The sequence below is a fragment of the Hemiscyllium ocellatum genome, chromosome 1 (genome assembly GCF_020745735.1).
Source record: "Hemiscyllium ocellatum isolate sHemOce1 chromosome 1, sHemOce1.pat.X.cur, whole genome shotgun sequence".
NCBI classification, from domain to species: Eukaryota; Metazoa; Chordata; class Chondrichthyes; order Orectolobiformes; family Hemiscylliidae; genus Hemiscyllium; species Hemiscyllium ocellatum.
In genome coordinates this window covers 23,788,158-23,812,226 of record NC_083401.1, presented here as the reverse complement: position 1 = coordinate 23,812,226, position 24,069 = coordinate 23,788,158, and the positions used below count along the sequence as shown (strand labels likewise).

Genomic DNA, 24,069 nt, shown 5'->3' with positions numbered 1-24,069 from the left:
AATGCTGGAGATCCTCTTGAGCTGAAGGCAGGATGATAGTAAAAGGTGAAACCAACGGCCACAGAGATCCTATGGACAAAGTTCTTCAAAGCTAATGGCAAAGGACAGGCCATGTTATTTATAGTGCAGAAACAAAACATTTGGTCTAACTGGTTCAGGTCAGTGTGCAGACATCACAGGAGCCTCCTCCACCTGACCTCAACTATTGCTTGGATTTGCTTTTGTTTCCATTGGGAACGTTGGTCACCTTAGTATTGTACTCAGCATCCTGGGCTGTCTTAGAGAAGGTTACAATGGATACCATGTCCTCACCAATGTCCACCTGTGTCCTCCAGCGCCGGCAGATGAGCAGCTTCTTCAGTGCCCGCTGGAAGTCACGATTGAGGAAGGCGTAAAGCATGGGGTTGATGGTGGAATTGCAGTAGCCCAACCATGTTATTACTTTAAAGACATGGGTGATGACATCGCTGGTCGACTCGGCACCATGGACTGCTAGCCAGACATTAAAGACAAAGTAAGGGAGCCAGCACATGACAAAAACGGAAATGATGATGCTCATTGTCCGCGTGGCTTTGTTTTCCAGCTGTAGGTTATTTGGCCGCTTGCTATTGGGGTGGTAATGGAGGTCCAGAGTCTGTGCCATAATCCGGCTGGATTTCAGGCGGGATGCCCGGTAGATGAAGAAGTACATGCTGCACATGATCAGGAAGGGGATGTAGAATGCCAAGGCGGATGCCACGATAGCAAACGCCCAGTTGGTCACAAAGACGCATTCTGTCCCGGCATCAAAATTGACGCCTGGTATCTCGTTCCATCCTTGCATCACGGGTAGAAACGATATTAATGATGAGTAGACCCAAATTGTCACTGCCATTATGATGCATCTGCAAAAATAAAACATTTTTCTTAGCAGCAGGAAAATGCTATTAAACTTGACAAGGCAGCTGGGCATCTCTGAGGCACTTGGGTAAGTTTGAGCATTGGGAAGTGGGAGAAATGATAGAAGGGCATGGGCAGGATCGGGAGAATGCTCTTTTCTTTAGTTACCCACTGTTTGACCTGAAGAGGATTGCAGAGTTGTTCCTTTCTAATAAATCAACATTTAAGCAGAAAGGTCTGTTGATAGTGCGGGAAGGTTTCAGAAAATTCAGTTTTTTTCTGTTGATTTCAATTCTGCCACCAGCTGCTCACATCCCTCAATCTAATCCTCATTCAGAGGCATCGAGTTATTAGATTTCCTAAAGGGTAGAAACAGGCCCTTCGGCCCAACAAGTCCATACTGACCCTCCGAAGAGTAACCCACCCAGACCCATTTCCCTCTGACTAATGCATCTCATACAATGGGCAATTTAGAATGGCCAATTCATCTTTGGATCGTGGGAGGAAACCAGAGCACCCGGAGGAAACCCGCACAGACACGGGAAGAATGTGCAAACCCCACACAGACACCCAAGGCTGGGATCGAACCTGGGACCCTGGTACTGGGAGGCAGCAGTGCTAACCACTGAGCCACCATATCTTTTGAATCCCTCAGATTCATGTCCAGGATTGTAAGGAAAATGCAGACAAGTGGATTTGAGGATGATCAGATTAGCTATGATTTCATTGAATGGCAGAACAGACTGATTGGGCTGAATGGCCTTCCTATGCACCTCCATCTTAAATGCTTTGCATAACTCCCCTTCTGTCTAAGGAAAACCTTCAGTTCTTTACTTATTTTTAAAATTTGCACACCCCACCATTTAAATCTGGTCTGTATTAAATTAGTAAGATGGCTGTCTGTGTTTGTACCCATGAATTTAAAAAAAAGGTCGAATTTTTGAGTCATTAAATGCAGCTAGGCATCACAACAACAACTACTGACATTTAGATAACAGCTTTACTTAAATTCCTCATAAGGAGGGATGTAGTTGTATTGGAGCTGTATTGTTCAGGGTAGGTTCACAAAATTGATTCCAGAGATGTATGGTTTGTTTTACGAAGATGGATTGAGCGGTTTAGGCCTATCCTCTGTGGAGTGTAGACAAATAAGAGAAGACCTTATTTAAAGGTAGAAGATTCTTAGGAGACTTAACAGGATAGATACAGAAAGGTTGTTCCCCCTTGTGAGAGAGTCCAAGACAAGAGGATATAGTCTCGGAATAAAGGTCGCACATATAATCAAAGATGAGCAATTTCTTTTCTCGGGGAGTACTGAATCTATGGAATTCTTTACCACAGAGGGCTGGTATGTGTGTGGGCCATGAAGTACATTCACAGCTGAGAAAGACAGAGTTTTAGTCAATAAGGGAATCAAAGGTTAAAGGGAAAAGGCAGGAGAGTGAAGTTGAGGATCGTGATCTCATTGAACAGTACAGCAGACTCAATGGCCTGGATGGCCTAATTCTGCTCCTATGTCTTATGGTCTTTTGATTTTGATTTGATTTTGATTTGTTGTCACATGAACTGAGACACAGTGACACATTGCAACCATATCTGCCTCCTGAGGCCAGAGCCTGCTCTCTGGGCAACATGACACTTGGCAAAGGGATCAGTGGATGAACTTCAGTAATTGAGGAGAATTAGCTGTTGAGAAATTACACACATAGCTCGCAGCTAAGATTCTGCTGTCATTTTGACAAAATCTTTTGTTCCCCTCCTGATTACCCTTCACCCTAACAGCTATGCTTGTCAGTTCAGGGATGAGGCCAAAAGCATAGATTTTATAAGGGATGTGATCAGAAAGGGACGAAGCGATTTAGGATTTATCCTGGGCTTCCCTGCACTAGAATGCTGAGCCTGTTGATGGCAACAACAACATCAAAGAGTTGTGATGAATTAGCATCTTTGAAATTGTAAAACAACCCCAAGTGATTCACAGCAGGGTTATCAAATCGAATTTGCCACCAGGCCATACAAAGAGATAGCAGGGCCTCTGACCACAAGCGTAGCCAAAGAATTACGTTCTAAAGAGCATCCTAAATGAGCAGAGACGGGGAGGCAGAAGCCTCAGAAGCAAATTCTGGACCTTAAGGATCTAAAATCTGCCAGATCTCAATACTTTCAGTGATTTCGACTCTCTTTCTACAACCCTGGGAGGGAGGACCATCTCACTCCACCCCGCTTCATATTTACAAAAACAGCAACTGCTCCATATTGATGCCAATAGTTAAAAGTAACTGCAATTTCTACATCCTCTTTGACAGAGCAGTGTCTAACAAAGGTACCAGGCCTTTGACAATACACATCAAAACCATGATATTCTACAAGTAATTGGAAGGCACCGTCAGCACTTATGAGACATCATGATTACTATTATTTCAGAGAAAGGATTTGAATGATCAAAAATGCCAAATGCACCGACAATTTTCTCACTGAAAGCCTGAGCAGGGAGTGAAAGAGTTTCACTGACCTTTTGCGGGACATCCTCTTCGGGTAGTGGTAAGGAGTGACGACTGAGCAGTACCGGTCCAAGCTGATGAAACACAGAGTGACGATGGACGCCGTGCAGAACATGACATCGAAGGAGATCCAGACTTTACAGAACTGTCTACCAAACATCCACACTCCAGTTACTTCATAAATAATACTGGAAAAGGAGGGACACGTAGGTTTGACAGTGATACAATGTGGCACTTGAGTACAAGAACTCTGCCTCCATAATATTTCATTTTGATTATTCTTGACTGAACTACCTTTAAAATAGTAAAAGTCTCAAAATGGCTCTTTTTTCCCGATGGGACTCAATAAAGTAGATGCAGTAGAAATGTTTGTATCAAAATCCAAAACTAAGGGCAATAAATGGAAGAGTCACGAATGAATGGAATAAGGAATTTGGAAGATATTTCTTTAATCAGCAATGTTTGAAATGTGGAATTTTCAGATATAGAGAGTCATTTAAGCATTGGTCCATTTAAAGGGAAGTAAGATAAGCAAATGTGCAAAGGACGAGAAGGGGATTTTGATATATTTAGGCAGAGCGTGAGGAATCTATTCCAGAAACTTTCATTGGCCTCCAAAATCACTCGGGCGCCATTAACCACGTGGCCGCTGCAGTGCCCACGGCAGCAACCACCGCCGCGAACCATGACGTCATTTCCGCCCCCACCGATCTTGCAGCCTCCCCGATCGCTGCCCAGACAACCGCTTCCACAATCGCCAGGAAGACCATCGCCGACAGATTCGCGGCCTCCGCGGGGTCCATGGCCATCGGGAACAACACCGTTTCTGCCGTCGCCACAGCCACTTCCTCCCCAGTGACATCACTCACCTGCACAACGACCACGCCGCATGTGTCTCCGCCCCCATGCCGATCTCCGTCACCACGCCTAACCTCGCCCCCACCCCAATCTCCGTCACCACGCCTAACCCCGCCCCCCACGCCGATCACCATCCGCACGCCTAACCCGACCCCCACGCCAAACCCCATCCCTGCCCCGATCTCCGTCCCCGCCCCGATTCCTGCCCCCACGTCTAACCCCGCCCCCACTCTCAGCTCCAGCCTCACACCAGGTCCAAGCTCCCAGCCCTGCCGTGTTTTCACCATCCCTCCAGAACTACCGCTCTCTGAGGATGAAAGATCAGTCCTCGGCAGAGGCCTCACCTTCATTCCCCTACGCTCTCGGATTAACAAATTCAACACGCGGCGAGACATCGAACAATTCTTCCGCCACCTTCGCCTCCGTGCCTACTTCTTCAACTAGGATTCTTGCCCACCCTCTGATGATCCCTTCTCCTGCCTCCAACACACCCCATCCGCCTGGACACCCCGTGCTGGCTTCTTACCTGCCCTCGATCTCTTCATAGCCAACTGCCGCCGTGACATTAACCGCCTCAACCTCTCCACCCCTCACACCCACTCCAACCTCTCACCCTCAGAACGTGCAGCCCTCCACTCCCTCCGTTCCAACCCCAACCTCACTATCAAACCGGCAGACAAGGGAGGCGCGGTAGTAGTTTGGCGCACCAACCTTTACACCACTGAGGCGGACACCTCCTCCAACTGCCCCCTTGACCATGACCCCACCTCCCACCACCAAACCATCATCTCCCAGACCATCCATAACCTCATCACCTCAGGGGATCTCCCATCCACTGCCTCTAACCTCATAGTCCCACGTTAAACAAATAGTAGACTGGAGGCTTTACACCTCTGTCCCAGAAGTGTGTCAGGAAGATTTGATCTGCCAGGTATTTATTAGAATCTATCAACACATTTCACTGCCCACCCACGCTGTTCACAACTTAGTGCTTGCATTATTCAAACACCAGCCATGATGTGAAGAATGTACATTTGGAGAGGATGCTGAAAGAACAAGACAGCAATACAGAATTTTTATTTTTTTAATAATCTGTTCCCAGAATACAGGTGGCAATAGCTTGCCTGTTGTTATTCACCATCCCTAGCTACCCTGACAACCAACTAGTTTGCTTGGCAACTTCAGAGGTTGCTTCAAATCCACAGACAAGGACAAAATAAAAATATGTAAAAAACATGAGCAGGAGTAAGCGATTTGGTGCTTTGAACCTCTTCTGCTATTCTGTTAACATGGCCGAGCATCCAACTGAAAGCAATTAGCACAGCTACCTCACAGCTCCAGGGATTTGTTTTCAGCCTCGGGCAACTGTCCTGTGGAGTTTGCATATTCTCCCTGCGCCTGCGTGGGTTTCCTCCACGTGCTCCAGTTTCCTCCCACAGTCCAAAGATGTTCTATATGCAGGTCAGGTAGATTGGCTATGCTAAATTGTCCTATAGTGTCCAAGAATACACAGGCTAAGTAGATTAGCCATGGAAATGTGAGGTCATAGAGCTTTGCAGCATAGAAATTGATGCTTTGGTCCATGCCAGCCAGGTCTCCCAAACTAAACTAATCCCACTTGGCTGCATTTGGCCCATATCCTTCCTCACCTTTCCTTTTCATGAACCTGTCTACATGACGGTTAAATGTTGTAACTGAAACTGCATCTGCCACCTTCACACACGAACCATCCTCCAGATAAAAACATCGCCCCTCAGGTCCCTTTTAAATCTTTATCTTCATACCTTAAAAAACATGCCCTCTAGTTTTGAACTCTCCTCGCCTGGGGAAAACATTTTTGCTATTCTCCTTATCTATGCTGCTCATGATTTTATAAACCTCTATACGGTCACTTCTCAACCTCCTAGGCTCCGGTGGAAAAAAGTCCCAGCTTATCCAGCCTCTCCCTGTAACTCAAACCCTTCAGCCCCAGTAACGTCCTTGTTAATATTTTCTGCATCCTCTTCAATTTAATAATATTCTTCCTATACTACTCAGAAGGGTGGAGAGGGGTGGGTCTGGATGGGGTGGGTTGGTGCAGACTTGATGGGCAAAATGGCCTCTATCTGTTCCTGCTTTCTCCCTGTGGGGGAGGATTGTATAATTCTGTTTTCTCCCTATATCCGTTTATCTGTCCTTCTTGAAAACATTCAATGTTTTGGCCTCAACCACTTGCTGCTGGAGAGAACTCCAGAGAATTGGATGAGAGTTCCTCTATCCACAACAGGAATGAGTCCATTTTAATGGTTCTTAAATTTTCTTATACAGATGCCAGACCACAAATGTACCAGTTTATTGAGTTCAGTTCCCTAGTGGGACTCATGAGCTGGGACCCCAACTGTTTATGGTATATATTACAAATATGCTACACGTATGCCTCGGTACACGTGACAATAAATTCAGTTCAATTCAATTCGATATATATTAGTGAACTGGAGGAAGGAAGTGAATTTGCAGACAACAGTAAATTAGGTGGAAATGCAAGAAGGAGGCGAACAATTTACAGTGAGATATCGATGGGTTAAGTAAATGGGCATAAAGTTGGCAAATAGAGTTTAATGTGGGAAAATGTGAAAAGTTGGAAGGCAGTGCAAAAGAACAAAATATTATTTAAATGGTGAAAAACTGCAGAAAACTATAGAAGAAAGGGACTTGGAGGGGCTTGTGCACGAAACACAGAAAGCTAGCATTCAGATGCAGCAAATAACCAGGAAGGCTACTGGAATGTTGGCCCTTATTTCAAGGGAGTTGGAGTGTAAGAGTATGGACGTCTTACTGCAACTCTACAAGGTGCTGGTGAGACCACATCAGGAGTATTGTGTGTAGTTGTGGACGAAGTTCAGAGAAGATTCACTGTGATGATCCCCCTGTTTGGAGGGACTGTCTTGTGAACAAAGGCTAAACAGATTGGGACCCTACTCACCAGAAGTTAGAAGAATGAGAGATTATCTAATTGAAACATACAGGGTACTTAAGGGTTATGACAGGGTTAATGCTGAGAGGATGTTTCCATTCGTGGGAGAATCCATGACCAGAGGGCACTGTCTCAGAATAAAGGGCTGCCAATTTAAGATTAAGATGAGGAGGAATTTCTTCCCTCAAAGGGTTGTGAGTCTTTGACTTCCTTGCCACAGAAAGCTGAGGGTGGAGGGGGAGGCAGAGTCTTTTTGTGTATGTGTGTGTGCATATATATATATATCTATATTTAAGGGAAGTTAAGGGTTAAGGGGAAAGGGTAAAAAATTAAACATAAGGAATTTTGGAGTAGCCATTATCATACTGAATGACGGAATAGGCTCGATGAACTGAACAGCCTACTCCCGTTCCCATTTTCTATGATCTTGTGGACAGAATTATTCCCTGAGGCCCATTCCTACAGGGCAGCTGCTTGGTTTGCCAAGTGCAGGGGTGTGCAGGAATTACTGCACCATGAGGAAGGCTCAGTGGCCTATAGGAGCCCTTTTGCATGGCTAGATAAGTGCAGAGAAAACCCAAGCAAATGCAGGTGGCTGGCCTCACAGTTAGTAAGGGGAGTTTGTCAGCATTGTAAGTGCACTGAAATCAGAGCATCATTGTGTTCACACCTCAGAATCACTCCGACTGCAATACAGAGATGATTTGTGCCCCTTGTTCCATTTGCTGGCAAAACTGCTCTTAGCACAAACCAATTTCCGAACACTTCAGATTTTATCAGTGCAGTAAAATGTTCGAAACCAGCTGACATAACTGAGAGGCTCTTCAGGGATGGTTCAATTAGTTGCAAAATGCTCTCGGCATGAATTTCCAAAAGACATAAGACAGGATCACAAGTACATTAGCTCCACTTTTAAAGGTCTGTTTGATTTGTGACCATGCTGAATAAAGTATGTTCATTTCATAACTGAATTTATTGATTGCAACACTTCAAAATTCCACACGATACGTTGGATACTGCCAACAATGACCGGATCTACTTTTCAATATCCTCAGAGCTAGATCTAGAAAACATCAATGGGTTTAAGTTAATCCAGGAGATGATTGAGTTTCTGACATTTATTTCTGATCCTAAGTCTCCCTAAAATGGTAGTACTGTCCCTAATTCTTCAGCTGCTGAAGTCTACATGGAAAAAGTACATGCTGTGAACCCATTTTTATAGAGTCACTTTTATCATTTTAATTATATTCAGATGTATAATCTTGGTTTTAAGAAGGATTTCCACAACTTTACGTATGATGGACGTCAAACTCATTGAACTGCCATTATTATTTCGCTAACATTCCAAGAATAACATCTGCTTGAATGTCTCTGCAACATTGAATATTTTATGGATGATCTATGTTATTATTCCTGTAATTTTTCCCTCTTGCCCTTTCTTAATGCTCAGGGTCATCTTTCAGGGCTCTGAGATTTCGTCACTCTGAATCTTCACCATTGTCTGGCCACCAGACTAATGGTCACGTGAGCAGTGCCATAACTTGTAGGAGGGCTTTCAAGAAGGTTCAGAGGTTTACCAGGAAACTTTGAAGGATGAAAGATTTCAGATATGAAGGGGATTTGGAAAAATTAGAATCCTGACAAAATAGACTCCTCTCTTGCATAGGCACTGGGTGGTTAGCCTTATTTATAGGGGATTTTAGGTATCTCTGTCCATTAGAGAGAGAGAATGATATGGTCCACTGATCTTGACAACACCACACAGTCATTTGACCAAGTCTAAGCTTCTGGACTGAGATTGGATACAGCCCTCGACATACTGTTATCCTGTTGTGCTGGATTCCTATTGGAACAGGGAACAGAAAACTGCTTACCCTCTTGATTGATCACTGCTGATAACCATGACGTGCTTTTTGCGTACACTAAGGAGTAGAGCAAGACAGAAACTGTCAATCTTTAAGTATTTGAAGTGTGACGCTAGAAAAGCACAGGAGGTCAGGCAGCATCCGTGGAGCAAGAAAATCGACATTTCGGGCAAAAACCCTTCATTCCTGATGCCTCCTGACCTGCTGTGCTTTTTGCAGCACCACACTCTTGACTCTGATCTCCAGCATCTGCAGTCCTTACTTTCTCCTTACCTTTAAGTACAGAATGAGGCAGCAAAACACAAATGAAGGAAGGCAGAGATGCTGTGAGCATTCAAGTAGATGCAAGGTAAGTAACAAGCAAGTGAGATTTCCTGAGATGCACCCTGGTCCAATCCATGAGGTGTTTGTCCTGAAACACAGTACAATAAAACCAGCCTATCTATTCGAAAGTGGAGAACTGTATTGTAAGTGAATTAGATGTGTGCCCGAATGGTGCAGTGAGGCTGGTACATGTCCGATGCCAACATTTGGATGGGGATTGTATGCAACCTCAGTCCTTGGAGTGTACCCTGCAATGTTGTGGCTCCCCAAGATGGAGAGCTGGAGAAGCAAGTGGTGAACTGGAGCCACCAGATACCTGCACTGACATTCATGTTGGAAATTGACTCTGTCTAGTTTGAACCTGTGCATGGGTGAAAGGAAATATTAATGAGGCAAGATTAGATAATAATGGCATGTAAATACCCATTCACCACAAACTAGCAAGATTGTCATTTCACCATTCAAAACTTGGTCGCAGATTCAGACTCCTTTTTCTGACTGCCAAGAATCTCATTTTTCTGATTTTGCCATATTTTTCCAATTGGCTTGCCATTACCCTTGTTTATTCAGGCACTGAATCATTCCCCCTCTGTCTTATATTAGTCCTTGTATTCTCACATACTAAAATTACAGAATTTTTCAGGTTTGCACATAGCCCTTGTTCACAGTTACTTCAAAATTCACGCATGTTCTGCCTGTACCAAACAACTCTGTTCCATAGCAACCCAACATTTACCTTGGTTACTGGCTGCTCTCCTCTGACAGATAATATTTGTTAATGTTCCTTTATACTCCTATATTTCAGCTTGCAGTTTAATGTGACTTAACTATCGTTCACGCTCAGGTTTTTAATTTGTTCACATCATGGTCAAGGCCAACATCTCATCCTCATTCCTAATTGTTCCTGAGAAGATGGTGCACAGCCATTGCAGTTGGTGTGCAGTGGATATATTCATAGCGTTGACAGATTACATTATTCAGAATTCCAGCTTTCACATTGTGTTACTTTTGCACAAAAGTTCATGTTGTGAAGGATGTTTAAATTAGGTTTATCTCTTCAAATTTCATTTGTATTTTATTTTTCTCTTAGTGTAATTAAAAACACCTTACTATTATGTCTTCTAATGACTTGAGGCTGATAAGTCAAAGGCAGGAGGTAAAAACAATGACTGCAGATGCTGGAAACCAGATTCTGGATTAGTGGTGCTGGAAGAGCACAGCAGTTCAGGCAGCATCCAACGAGCAGCGAAATCGATTTCGCTGCTCATTGGATGCTGCCTGAACTGCTGTGCTCTTCCAGCACCACTAATTCAGAAGTCAAAGGAAGGGCCTAAGTGCACTTTGCAAGTTCAAGAGGTTAAAGTCTGAAAGCTGAAATCTGGGGAAACAGTTTCAGCCACGTTTTTCTGTCCTAAACACTTCACCCTGTTATCTCCTCGCTCACCTTTATGCAATCACGTGACAGCATTTTCTTGCTTATCACCTTTATCTTCTGCCCTGTCACTAATTATCCCAAAACATATTCACCTGAATTTTCCAACAACCTGACAATCATTTTCCCAGTAATAATTGGAGGTGGGATTGATGCTCCAGCTGAATTCCCATCACAGTACAATCTGAAGGATTTTCCCAAGAAATCAAACTGCCTCCTCAGTAATTTCTCTATGTATGCAGCCTCCAATTAATTTGTAGAAATGGATGGTTCTGATGAAACTAAGCAAATAGTTACTCAGAAAAAGTGAGATTATTGAATATATAGTCTCGCTAGTCTTATTCAGTTTCTATGTAACTTGCTGGCTTTCCCTCAATTTATTGTTTCCTTTATTAATTTTTGTTCATTTTTAAGTCTTGCAGAATCCTAATTTATCACTAAACTTTGATACTATTTTTGTAAGTTTAGCGTAATTGTTTCCATCCTTAGTTTCCTATTCTCAAAACTTAAATGCTGAATTCTACCAAGTTATGGTCACTGCTCCCTAAAGGATCTTGTATTCTGAGATCATTTATTAAACCTGCCTAATTACATGATTGCTCGATCCTGCTGTTGGATCCACAGTATCCTATTTCAGGGAACTGTCCCCCAGACACACGATGAATCCTTCCTCATGGCTATCTTTGCCAATTTGAATTTTCCAGTCTATATTGACATTAAAGTCAAACTGGAGATCCAAACACAAACTGAAAACCTTATTTTCTCTTTGAAAACAACCAGCTGCTTTGTTGAGAAAGCAAAAAATCAACCAAACCCTCTAACCAATGGACTCCCTGAGATGCCTTAACTTTCATGAGTCATCCCTTGACTCTGGGTATTTTGTAATCAACCTGTTGTAATAATAAAGATGTGGAGATGCTAGCTTTGGACTAGGGTGGACAATGTTAGAAGTCACATGATAGCAGGTTATAGTCAGGTGACCAAGGAACAGTGCCCTGAAAGCTTGTGATTTAAAATAAACCTGTTGGACTCTAACCTGGAATAATAAAGATGTTATTGCACACCTTGGAAGCAGTTGGGACTTTAACCAGACCGCTTGGCACAGAGGTAGGGACAATACCTCTGCATCAGAAGGATCTCTAAACTCCTGCACTCTATTGTACTTAGGCGCTCCATTCCTTGGAGTTAGATACTTATACTTGTTCCACATGAAGAGCCTACCTCACTCAATAACACAGGTTCCAGTTTCAGCCAATTCTTAATGAGGCTCCTCTCTCAATGCAGCTCTTGAAAATGAGCCAGCTTCAAGGCTTGCAACCACAGAATTTAAAAGCTGTCTCTTTCCCTTTGAGCAAACTATAAATATATATTAGGTTGGCACAGATTGAAGAGTGAGACACTTTCGTACCCCAGTCAATGCACAAACCTGGTTTGAAGTTGTGTGTTCCCAACATGAAGGCTCACTCAGAAATAAGGTTCCAGTTTCAGCCAGTTCTTAATTGGCTGTTCTCTCAATGCATAAAAGTATCTTTAATTGTCCATGCTGATCCTCACAGCTCTTGATCCTATTTCCACTGGACTATTGCCTCAGCATTCTTTTTTAAAAAAGGTAATAAATGATGTATTATTAAGCACATGACCGAGTATTAATTCTATGCAGGAACTCGGGTGCTTTTAATCTTACATTTTGCCTTCCTGTGGTTAAAATTGCCTTATTCTGTGCTAACATTTCACAATGAAAGGACATCTTCCATCCATTTTTCACAGTTCATTGTTTCATAACACCATCATTTGAAATTATAAATGCTCTGTAAGAACAAGGTTGAGAAGTACTGAACCAAAAGCACTATTTTCCACTGCAGTTAGCTGGTCTGAAAAAGGGATAAGATCGAGAGGGCATAGGTTTAAAGTGATGTGCTAAAAGAAGCAATACTGAAGTAAGGAAAAACTTTTTCACACAGTGAGTGGTTGGCATCTGGAATGTACTGCTTGGAAATGTAGTGGAGGCAGCTTCAATTGGGGCACGTAAGAAGACATTGGATGATTATTTGGATTGAAATAATGTACAATGGGAAGGGGGAAAAGCAGCAGCTTGGCACCAGCTGATGACACTCCTTTGAAGAGCTAGTGCAGACACAATGAGCTGAATGACCTTCCTCTGCAATAACAATTCTATTATTCTGTGAACTTGGATCTGCATTTTCCCCATTGGCCTATATTCTGTGAAGTGGACTGGAAAATAGTGCGCTGATTTAATGGAGGTCTTTAAAATGATGAAATCATTTGATGGACTTGATGGAGAGAAGCTATGCCTGCTGTGGGGGTGGGAGAGGATTTCAGGACAATAGACAACACCTTAAAATGAGTGCTGGGCCATTTAGCAGTGCAACCAGGAGGCACTTCTTCACATGTTAATGGAATATGTAACTGAATATTTCAAATTTGAACTCAGATTTCTCCAGTTTCCTCATTTCCGCTCCCCCATCTTGTCTCAGTCAAATCCCTCGAACTCAGCACCGCCCTCCTAACCTGCAATCCTCTTCCTGACCTCTCCGCCCCCACCCCCACTCCGGCCTATCACCCTCACCTTGACCTCCTTCCACCTATCACATCTCCATCGCCCCTCCCCCAAGTCCCTCCTCTCTACCTTTTATCTTAGCCTGCCTGGCACACTTTCCTCATTCCTGAAGAAGGGCTCATGCCCAAAATGTCGATTTTCCTGCTCCTTGGATGCTGCCTGACCTGCTGCGCTTTTCCAGCAACACATTTTTCAGCACAGAATAATCATACTCTGCAAATGTGATTATAAGTCAATGTTTGAAAAAGCTCTAGGGTATAGAAAATATGCTCCTGTTTCCACGGAACAAAACTGTTCTCCTCCACTCCTGGAGGGTGACTTCTGCATTGACTTCTCTCTTCCAGGCTGTTAGTCCAAACAGACTGGCTACCTATACCAGCGAGAAGTTTAAGGGCAATAGATATCATGGAGAACCAAGACCCGCAGGCTCCCCTCCAAACTACACATCATTATATTGCATTCCTTCACTATCACTGGGTCAAAATCCTGGGACTCCCTTCCTATCAGCACTGCGGATGTACATGCACCAAAATCCTGGGTCTCCCTTCCTATCGGCACTGCGGGTGTACATGCACCAAACCCCTGGGACTCCCTTCCTATCGGCACTGCAGGTGTACATGCACCAAAATCCTGGGACTCCCTTCCTATCGGCACTGCGGATGTACATGCACCAAACCCCTGGGACTCCCTTCCTATCAGCACTGCGGATGTACATGCACCAAATTCCTGGGGCTCCCTTCCTATCAGTACTGCAGGTGAACATGCACGAAAATCCTGGGAGTCCCTTCCTATCGGCACTGCAGGTGAACATGCACCAATATCCTGGGGCTCCCTTCCTATCGGCACTGCAGATATACATGCACCAAAATTCTGGGAGCTCCTTTTTATCGGCACTGTGGATGTACATGCACCAAAATCCTGGGAGTCTCTTCCTATCGGCACTGCAGGTGAACATGCACCAAAATCTTGGGACACCCTTCCTATCGGCACTGCAGGTGTACATGCGTCAAAATCCTGGGACTCGCTTCCTATCGGCATTGTGGATGTACATGCACCATAATCCTGGGACGCCCTCCCTATCGTCACTGCGGACGTACATGCACCAAAATCCTAGGACTCCCTGCCTATCAGCACTGAGGATGTACATGCACCAAATGACCTACCACAATTCCAGCTTGTGCTGAGCTTCACTGGAGCAGAAAAAGAGGGATTTCATCATTGGCCAGCTCCGTATGGAAACTACTGACAGACTCAAAACTGCCTTCCAGTGAGTAAAAGTCAAGTCGATCCCGTAAGGAGGATTGTCACACATGTACACCTTGGGACCCAGCAAGCTGCAAGCCCCACTGCAGATGTCTCCCACAGAGCCAGAACCTTGGTTACCTATCTGAAATCTGAATCATATTTAAATGGAGAGACACTGCAGAATGCTACAGCAGTGGGGGACTTGGAAGTCCTCATATGAATCACAAATAGGTAGCATCAAAGTTTAGGGTTTAATAGGGAAGGCCAATTTAAAAGGGAATGGAGGATAAAGATAGGCAGGTTTATCTACAACCGTGCAGACACTTAGAGAGTCAGAGAGTCACAGAGATGTACAGCACAGAAACAGTCCCTTTGGACAACTCATCCATGCCAACCCAGATATCCTATCCCATTTGCCAGCATTTGGCCCATATTCCTCCAAACTCTTCCGATTCATATACCCATTCAGATGCCTTTGAAATGCTGTAATTGTACCAGCCTCCACCACTTCGTCTGGCTGCTCATTCCATACATGAACCATCCTCTATGTGAAAAGCTTGCCCCTTCGGCTTTTCCCTCTCACCTTAAACCGATGCCCTCTAGTTTTGGACTCCACCACTCCTGGGAAAAGTCCTTGGCTATTCACCTTATCCATGCCTGTCATGATTTTATAAACCTCCATAAGGTCACCCCTCAGCCTCTGACACTCCAGGGATAATTGCCCCAGCCTATTCTGTGTCTCCTGTCTCCCTCTAGCTCAACCTCTCGCAACATCCCTGTAAATCTTTTTTGCACTCTTTCAAGTTTAACAACATTGTTCCTACAGCAGGGAGACCAAAATTGAACATAGTATTAAAATTACTATGAATAATTTTGGGCCCCTGACCATAGGGAAGCTATACTGGTATAGGAGGCATTCAGGAAAGGTTCATCAGGCTGATATCAGATATTAAAAGAGAAAATGCTGGAAAATCTCAGCAGATCTGGCAGCATCTGTAAGGAGAGAAAAGAGCTGACGTTTCGAGTCTAACTGACCCTTTGTCAAAGCTAAAAAGAAATAGCAATAAACCTTTTTATTGCTACCTTTGCTTCTGGAGCCATGACTCACCTTCTCTCAGGGAAAGGCCTTTGTCTAGTTATCCTACTCCCCAGCCTCCGACGCTCCAGGGAAAACAGACTCAGCCTGTCCAGCCTTTCCCTATAGCTCAAATCCTCCAACCCTGGTAACATCCTTGGAACTCTTTTCTGAACCCTTTCAAGTTTCACAAAATCTTTCTGCTAGGAAGGAGACCAGAATTGCACGCAATATTCTAAAAGTAGTCTTACCAACATTCTGTACAGCCATAACTTGACCTCACAGCCCCTGTACTCAATACTCTGACCAATTAAAGAAAGCATACCAAAAGCCTTCTTCACTATCCTATCTACCTGCGACTCTACTTTCAAGGAGCTATGAACCTGCACTCCAAGGTCTCTTTGTTCAGCAACACTCCCTAGGACCTTACCATTAGTGTAAATGTGCTGCTACAACTTGCTTTCCCAAAATGCAACACCTCACATTTATCTGAATCAAACTCCATCTGCCACTTCTCAGTCCATTGGCCCATCTGGTCCAGATCCTGTTGTAATCTGAGGTAACCCTCTTCGCTGTCCACTACACCTCCAATTTTGGTGTTATTTATATAAATGATGAAAAGTAATGGACCCAGCACCGATCCTTGTGGCACTCCATTGGTCACAGGCCTCCGGTCTGAAAAACAACCTTCCACCACCACCCTCTGTCTTCTAACTTTGAGCCAGTTCTGGATCCAAATGGCTAGTTCTCCCTGTATTCTGTGAGATATAACCTTGCTAACCAGTCTCCCATGGGGAAACTTGTCGAACACCTTACTGAAGTCCATATAGATCAGGTCCACTGCTCTGCCCTCATCAATCTTCTTTGTTACATCTTCAAAAAACTCAATCAAGTTTGTGAGACATGATTTCCCATGCACAAAGCCATGTTGACTATCTCTAATCAGTCCTTGTTTTCCAAATGCATGTACATTCTGTCCCTCAGGATTCCCTCCAATAACTTGCTCACCACCAATGTCAGGTTCACTGGTCTATAGTTCCCTGGCTTGTCCTTACACCTCTGTTAAATAGTGGCACCACATTAGCCAACCTCCAATCTTCCAGCACCTCACCTGTGATGATTAATGATACAAATATCTCAGCAAGGAGCCCAGCAATGACTTCCATAGCTTCCCACAGAGCTCTAGGGTACACCTGATCAGATCCTGGGGATTTATCCAAGACATCCAGCATTTCCTCCTCTGTAATATGGACATTTTTCAAGGTGTCACCATTTATTTCCCTGCATTCTATATCTTCCATATCCTTTTCCACAGTAAATACTGATGCAAAATACCCGTTTAGTATCTCCCCCATCTTCTGTGGCTCCACACAAAGGCTGCCTTGCTGATGTTTGAGGGGCCTTATTCTCTCTCTAGTTACCCTTTAGAACTTAATGTGTTCGTAAAAACCTTTTGGATTCTCCTTAACCCTATTTGCCAAAGTTATCTCATATCCCCGTTTTGCCCTCCTGATTTCCCTCTTAAGTATACCCCTATTGTCTTTATACTCTTCTAAGGATTCACTTGATCTACCTTGTCTATACCTGACATATGCTTTCTTCTTTTTCTTAACAAAACCCTCAATTTCCTTAGTCATCTGGCATTCCCTCCACCGCATTTCCTACACCTACCAGCCTTACCTTTCACCCTGACAGGAATATACTTTCTCAGGATTCTTATTATCTCATTTCTGAATGCTTCCCATTTTCCAGCCGTCCCTTTACCTGTGAACATCTGTCCCCAATCAGCTTTCGAAAGTTCTTGCCTAATACATCAAAATTAGCCTTTCTCCAATTTAGAATCTCGACTTTTAGATCTGGTCTATCCTTTTCTGTCAGTATTTTAAACCTGATAGAATTCTGATTGCTGGCCCCAAAGTGCTCTCCCACTGACATCTCAGTCACCTGCCCTGCCTTATTTCCCAAGAGTAGGTCAGGTTTTGCACCTTCTCTAGTAGGTCCATCCACATAATGAATCAGAAATTTTTTTGTACACACTTAACAAATTCCTCTCCATCTAAACCCTTAACACTATGGCAGTCCCAGTCTATGTTTGGAAAGTTAAAATCCCCTAGCACAACCATCCTATTATTCTTACAGATAGCTGAGATCTCCTTGCAAGGTTGTTTCTCAATTTCCCTCTGACTATTGGGGTGGTCTATAATACAATCCCAATAAAGTGATCATCCCTTTCATATTTTTCAGTTCCACCCAAATAACTTCCATCGATGTATTTCCGAGAATATCCTCCCTCAGCACAGCTGTAATGTTATCCCTTATCAAATGCCACTCCCCCTCCTCTCTTGCCTGCCTTTCTGTTCTTCCTGTAGCATTTAGGGGTATGGGTGGGTTTCGCTTCGGCGGGTCGGTGTGGAGGGCGGCACGGTGGCACAGTGGTTAGCACTGCTGCCTCACAGCGCCTGAAGACCCGGGTTCAATTCCCGACTCAGGCGACTGACTGTGTGGAGTTTGCACGTTCTCCCCGTGTCTGCGTGGGTTTCCTCCGGGTGCTCCGGTTTCCTCCCACAGTCCAAAGATGTGCGGGTCAGGTGAATTGGCCATGCTAAATTGCCCGTAGTGTTAGGTAAGGGGTAATGTAGGGGTATGGGTGGGTTTCGCTTCGGCGGGTCGGTGTGGACTTGTTGGACCGAAGGGCCTGTTTCCACACTGTAAGTCTAATCTAATCTAATTTGTATCCTGGAACATTAAGCTGCCAGTCCTGCCCATCCCTGAGCCACATTTCTGTAATTGCTATGATACCTCAGTCCCATGTCCCTAACCATGCCCTGAGTTCATCTGCCTTCCCTGTTAGGCCCCTTGCATTGAAATAATTCCAGATTAATTTATCAATCCTCCCTTGTTCTCTGTTTTGTCTTGCTTCTTTTCTCAACTGTACCAGTCTCAGATTGATCTTTTTCCTCACTATCTCCATGGGTCCCACTCCACCTCCTTACCCACTTAATTCCTCCTAGGCAGCTCCAGCAAATCTCCCTGCCAGTATATTAATCCCCTTCCAATTCAGTTGCAATTTGTCCTTCTTTTGCAGGTCACTTCTGTAAAGAGATTCCAATGATCCAAAAATGTGAATCCTTCTCCCAAATCCCAGCTCCTCAGCCATGCATTCTTTTATTCCCACCCTCACTAGCTCGCAGCACTGGGAGTAATCCAGATATTAGTACTCTCGAAGACCTCCTTTTTAAATTCCTACCTAACTCTGTGTATTCTCCCTTCAAAATCTCATCCTTTTCCCTTACTATGTCATTGGTTCCAATGTGCACAATGACCTCCAGCTGGACCCTTTTCCCCCTTGAGAACATTCTGCATCCTCTCTGAGACATTCTTGATCCTGGCACCAGGGAGGCAACACACCATTCTGATTTTTCGCTGCTGGCCACAAGAATGTCTGTCTGTGATTTGAACTAGAGAGTCTCCTAACACACTCGATCTCTTGGAACCCAACGTACCTCTCATTGCATCTCGATATCTGAAACTTGGCTGTTCATGCTACATTCCCCTGAGAATCCATCATCCCCTATATTTTCCAAAACAGCATACTTGTTTGAAATGGGCATAGCAACAGAAGACTCCTGCCCTACCTGCCTACCTTTCTTACCCTTCCTGGAGTTAACCCATCTATGTGACTGTATCTGTGACTTTTCTCCCTTCCTATAACTGTCATCCATCACATTCCCTTGCTCTTGTAAATTACCCATTGCCTCTAACTGTCGCTCCAACTGATCCATTTGATCTGATAGGATTCGCAACCAACGACATTTATTGCAGATATAATCCTCAGTAATCTGTAAACTCTCCCTCAACTCCTACATTCGACAAGAAGACCCCCAGCCTGGGAAAAGACCTTGTGTATTTACCCTGTCGATGCCCCTCACGATTTTTTAAACCTCTACAAAGTCATTCTTCAGCCTCCAGCTCAAGCCCTCCAATCCTAGCAACATCCTTTTCTGAACTCTTTCAGGAGAAGTCAAGTAGATTGAATCTGGAGTCATTGAAATATAGGAAAATGAGAGGTGACCTTGTTGAAACATACATGATATTTTCGAGGATAAACATAAAGAACTGCGAATGCTGGAAATCTGAAACAAAAGCAGAGTGTGCTGGAGGAACACAGCCAATCTCGCAGCACTTGCTGAGAGAGAAACAAAGTTAATGTTTCTAGTCCAGTGACCCTTCGTCAGAACTGGACAGTCATCAGAAACTGTTTGTGTGGATAATGGAAAACAGACACCGTGTTTACCTGGCGGAACCCAGATTGCAATAATGTACATTTAGTCATGCCCATTCTGATACAGCCTCAATCTGTCGGTCACTGAGACTCAGAGGGAGCAACGAAGGAAGGACTCTGTATAAAATTCACCAGCAGGTGGAGAATTGGACTAGTCTTTACCTACCAATTTGAGAACAAAGTCATTGTTTGTCAGGGATGTTGAACTGATCTCGACTGGACTGAAGCCAGAAATCTGCTGCTAAAAGCAGGAAGCGTCTGTCATCAGAAACTTCCAATATTGAATTTTTCAGTGAATCAAAAGAGAATCAGCAGGGCTTTCAAGCTTTCTTCTCGAATATAACAGTAATTTTTTTCGACTCTTATAACCTACATGCATGCTTATCTTGTAATCACCTTTTATTCTGCATGAATACCAGCGTGTGTGGGTGATAGTGAGAATACAGTTAAATGTTGAGAAATAAATATTCACCTTCTATTTTTTATAATTACAAAAAAACCTGTATTTTGTCTGTCGCTGAGGTACAGAACTAAACGAGCTAAAGCACGTCTGGCTCCACTCATTCTCATTACATAGCTGTGACCAGAATTGAAAGGTAATTATTTGGCTGTGAAATATTTGGGGATAAACCAAGGTGATAATAATTATTGGAACAAGAATAAACTGTTTATTCTTGCAAACAGTGTTAGTTATTTAATTAGATCATAGGTGATCAGTAACTAAACTTCATTTATCCTGCCTTTAGTTCTATAACTCTCAATCTCATTATCTAATAGAATCCATCAATCCCAATTTTCAATTGGTGCCCAGCCTCAATGATGTTTTGACAAAGTGAGTTCCAAATTTCTACCATTCTTTTTGATGCAGTGTACTGCTCCTGAATTATATTTTAAGGTGGTAACCCTTACCCCATGTTGTCCGACCAGAAGAAATAGTCTTGCTCTATGTTTAGAGTATCAAATCCTTTAGTTACCTTAAATACTTCAGTTGGATCATCTCTTCAGTACTCACAGAATGTATGTCAAACCTATACAGCCTTTCATACCTGCAGTACTCTATAGAATCCATTTTTATCTACTCCTAGGCCGATATATCCTCCCTAAATTGAGGTGCCCAGATTGGAGTGCAGTATTCCATGAAAGTGCTAGCTAGAGGGCGGCATGGTGGCACAGTGGTTAGCAGCGCCAGAGACCTGAGTTCAATTCCTGCCTCAGGCAACTGTCTATGTGGAGTTTGCACATTCTCCCCGTGTGGGTTTCCTCTGGGTGCTCCAGTTTCCTCTCACAGTCCAAACACAGGTTAGGTGAATTGGCCACGCTAAATTGCCCGTAGTGTTAGGTAAAGGAGTGAAATGTAGGGGAATGTGTCTGGGTGGGTTGCTCTTTGGAGGGTCAGTGTGGATTTTTTGGGCCGAAGGGCCTGTTTCCATGCTGTAAGTAATCTAAGTTATAATATGACTACCAGTCATTTGCATGCCAATTCTTGAGGAGGTGGTAATATCACGAAGCTAGTAATCTAAAGTTACAGACAAATGTCCTGGGGGTATGAGTTCAAATCTTATCATAGCATATCATGAAGTTTGAATTCAATTAATAAAGCTGGTCTACTGGCATCCATATAACCATTGTCTCTATATAACCATTGTTGGGGATGGAATTCTGCTACCCTGGCCAGGCAAGGGGTAATTTCAAACAGGTTGTGCCTGCTTGCCCCCCTCCCCCATCACAACCCTGCACCTTCCCACCAAACCACAGTGATGTGATTGACTCCAACCGGTCTTCTGAAATGATCCAGGCAAGCCACTCAGTCCAAGGTCAATACAGGATGGTCAACAAATGCTGGCTTTGGAAGGGTTATCCACATTCCAGGAGCAGAGATTTTTAAAAAATAAATCTTCAGGAAAATGCTGCTCACATTATGAAATTTAACCTAAATGTAACATAACTTTAACATTGCAGACAATTGTAGAATAATATAGCTCTAATGGGCCACCTTTAATGGAAAAACAAGTTATTGGACCAAGTATATTTGCTGCATGTTCCTCTTCAACTATTGTTTTAAACTGTCTCGCAATGTGCCAGCCAATTCAGTATTTTTTTTCCTTGAGTTTTTAATCAAAGAATTTTAATTATTCAATTCAATGGGAGAGCTACAAGATAGTCATTCTATAAAATTGATAAAATGTTTGAAAATTGAAATTTCAAGATGCTGCATTCAGATGATAAAATCCATCAGGGTTTCAGGTAGAGATACTATTGATTGATGTTTTAAGTTTAATTAATTGACCTTTTTGCTGCACATCCCAGTCAATTTTGATTCTTCATGTTGCTTTGTCATTGTATCTGATAACTTCACCACAATTAACTGTTGAGCTACTTCTGTAAATTGATGGAAGCTGCAATATACTAACAATGTGGTGGGTCACAGACAGAACACATATCAGTCTGGACACTAGATGTTACACACCAGCGTTGGAAAGCGAAAGGGATAGTATTGTTTAAATGGTGATATATAGGGAAATGTAGAAGTAGGAAGAGATCCAGGTGTCTTGTGCAACCATCAATGAAACTAGTTGTGCAGATGTAGCAAATAATTAAAAAGGCAAAGGTACATTGACCTTCATTACAAGATGATTTGATTTAGAGATGTCTTGATCCAGTTATATGGGCACTTGATGAAACTGCAACTGGAGTACTGCATGTAGTTTTGACCTCCCTACTTAAGGAAGTATATACTTGCCATAGAGAGAATGCAGTGGACAGACACTAATATTGAGGATGACAGGAATATCCTATTGTTCAACTGGGCCTCTATTCATGAGATTAGATGCAACCCAACCACCCCGTGGCTCAACACTTCAACTCCCCCTCCCACTCTACCAAGGACATGCAGGTCCTTGGACTCCTCCATCGCCAGACCATAGCAACATGACGGCTGGAGGAAGAGCACCTCATGTTCCGCCTAGGAACCCTCCAACCACATGGGATGAACTCAGATTTCTCCAGTTTCCTCATTTTCCCTCCCCCACCTTGATCCAGTCTAATCCCTCGAACTCAGCACCGCCTTCCTAACCTGCAATCTTCTTCCTGACCTCTCTGCCCCCACCCCACTCCAGCCTATCACCCTCACCTTGACCTCTTTCCACCTATCGCATTTTCAACGCCCCTCCCCCAAGTCCCTCCTCCCTACCTTTTATCTTAGCCTGCTGGACACACTTTCCACATTCCTGAAGAAGGGCTCATGCCTGAAACGTTGACTCTCCTGCTCCTTGGATGCTGCCTGACCTGCTGCGCTTTTCCAGCAACACATTTTCAGCTCATACTCTCAGAATATGGAGTAGAATTGAGGACTGAAGTAAGGAAACATTCCTTCATTCAAAAGTTGGTCAACCTGTAGAATTCACAACCACAGAAGGCTGTAGAGTCTGTGTCACTGAGTATATTTAAAGAAAGAAATGGATACATTTTTAGATTTCAAAAGCATCAAGGAGTATGGAGAAAAAAACAAGAACTGGCATTGAGATAAGAGGATCAGCCATGATCATACTGAATGGGAGAGCAGGCTGGAAGGACTGACTGGCCTACTCATGCTCCAGATACCTATGTTTAGGAAACAGAAATATAAGTAAATCATTGCTGGGGCAGGAAATATATTTCAGTCCAACTATCTTCAGCTGCTTCATTAATGGTCAATCCTCTGACATTAGGCTGAAAATGAGGATATTCACTGTTCAAAGTGTTCAGTTCCATGTTAAATCTCTCAGAAAAAGGTGTGATCACCTCCCTTTTGGGGCAAGATCTGGCTTATATCCAGGCTTGGGTTGATGAGTAGGCGAAAGTGAGGACTGCAGATGCTGGAGATTCAAGTCAAGAGTGTGGTGCTGGAAAAGCACAGCAGGTCAAACAGCATCCAAGGAGCAGGACAATTGACATTTTAGGCAAAAGCCCTTCATTGGGTTGATGAGTGACAAGTAACATTTGCACTAAAGAAATACCAGGCATTGACCATCTCCATAGGAGTTCCTTGGACAATCAACGGCAATATCATCATGAGCCCCTCATGAGGGCACAATTAGC

General features: G+C 43.6%; 1 protein-coding gene across 1 annotated transcript in view; it reads right to left on the bottom strand.

Moving 5' to 3' along the window:
* Nucleotides 1–202: 202 nt before the first annotated feature.
* The window catches only part of LOC132820926 (histamine H2 receptor-like), a 34,833-nt gene continuing 10,966 nt past the window's right edge, over nucleotides 203–24,069 (bottom strand). The window contains exons 3-4 of the mRNA XM_060833299.1: nucleotides 3,392–3,568; nucleotides 203–884 (exon numbers count right to left, since the gene is read on the bottom strand). Of these exons, the coding sequence (XP_060689282.1) occupies nucleotides 203–884; nucleotides 3,392–3,568 (859 nt within the window). The remainder of the gene's footprint in view (nucleotides 885–3,391; nucleotides 3,569–24,069) is intronic.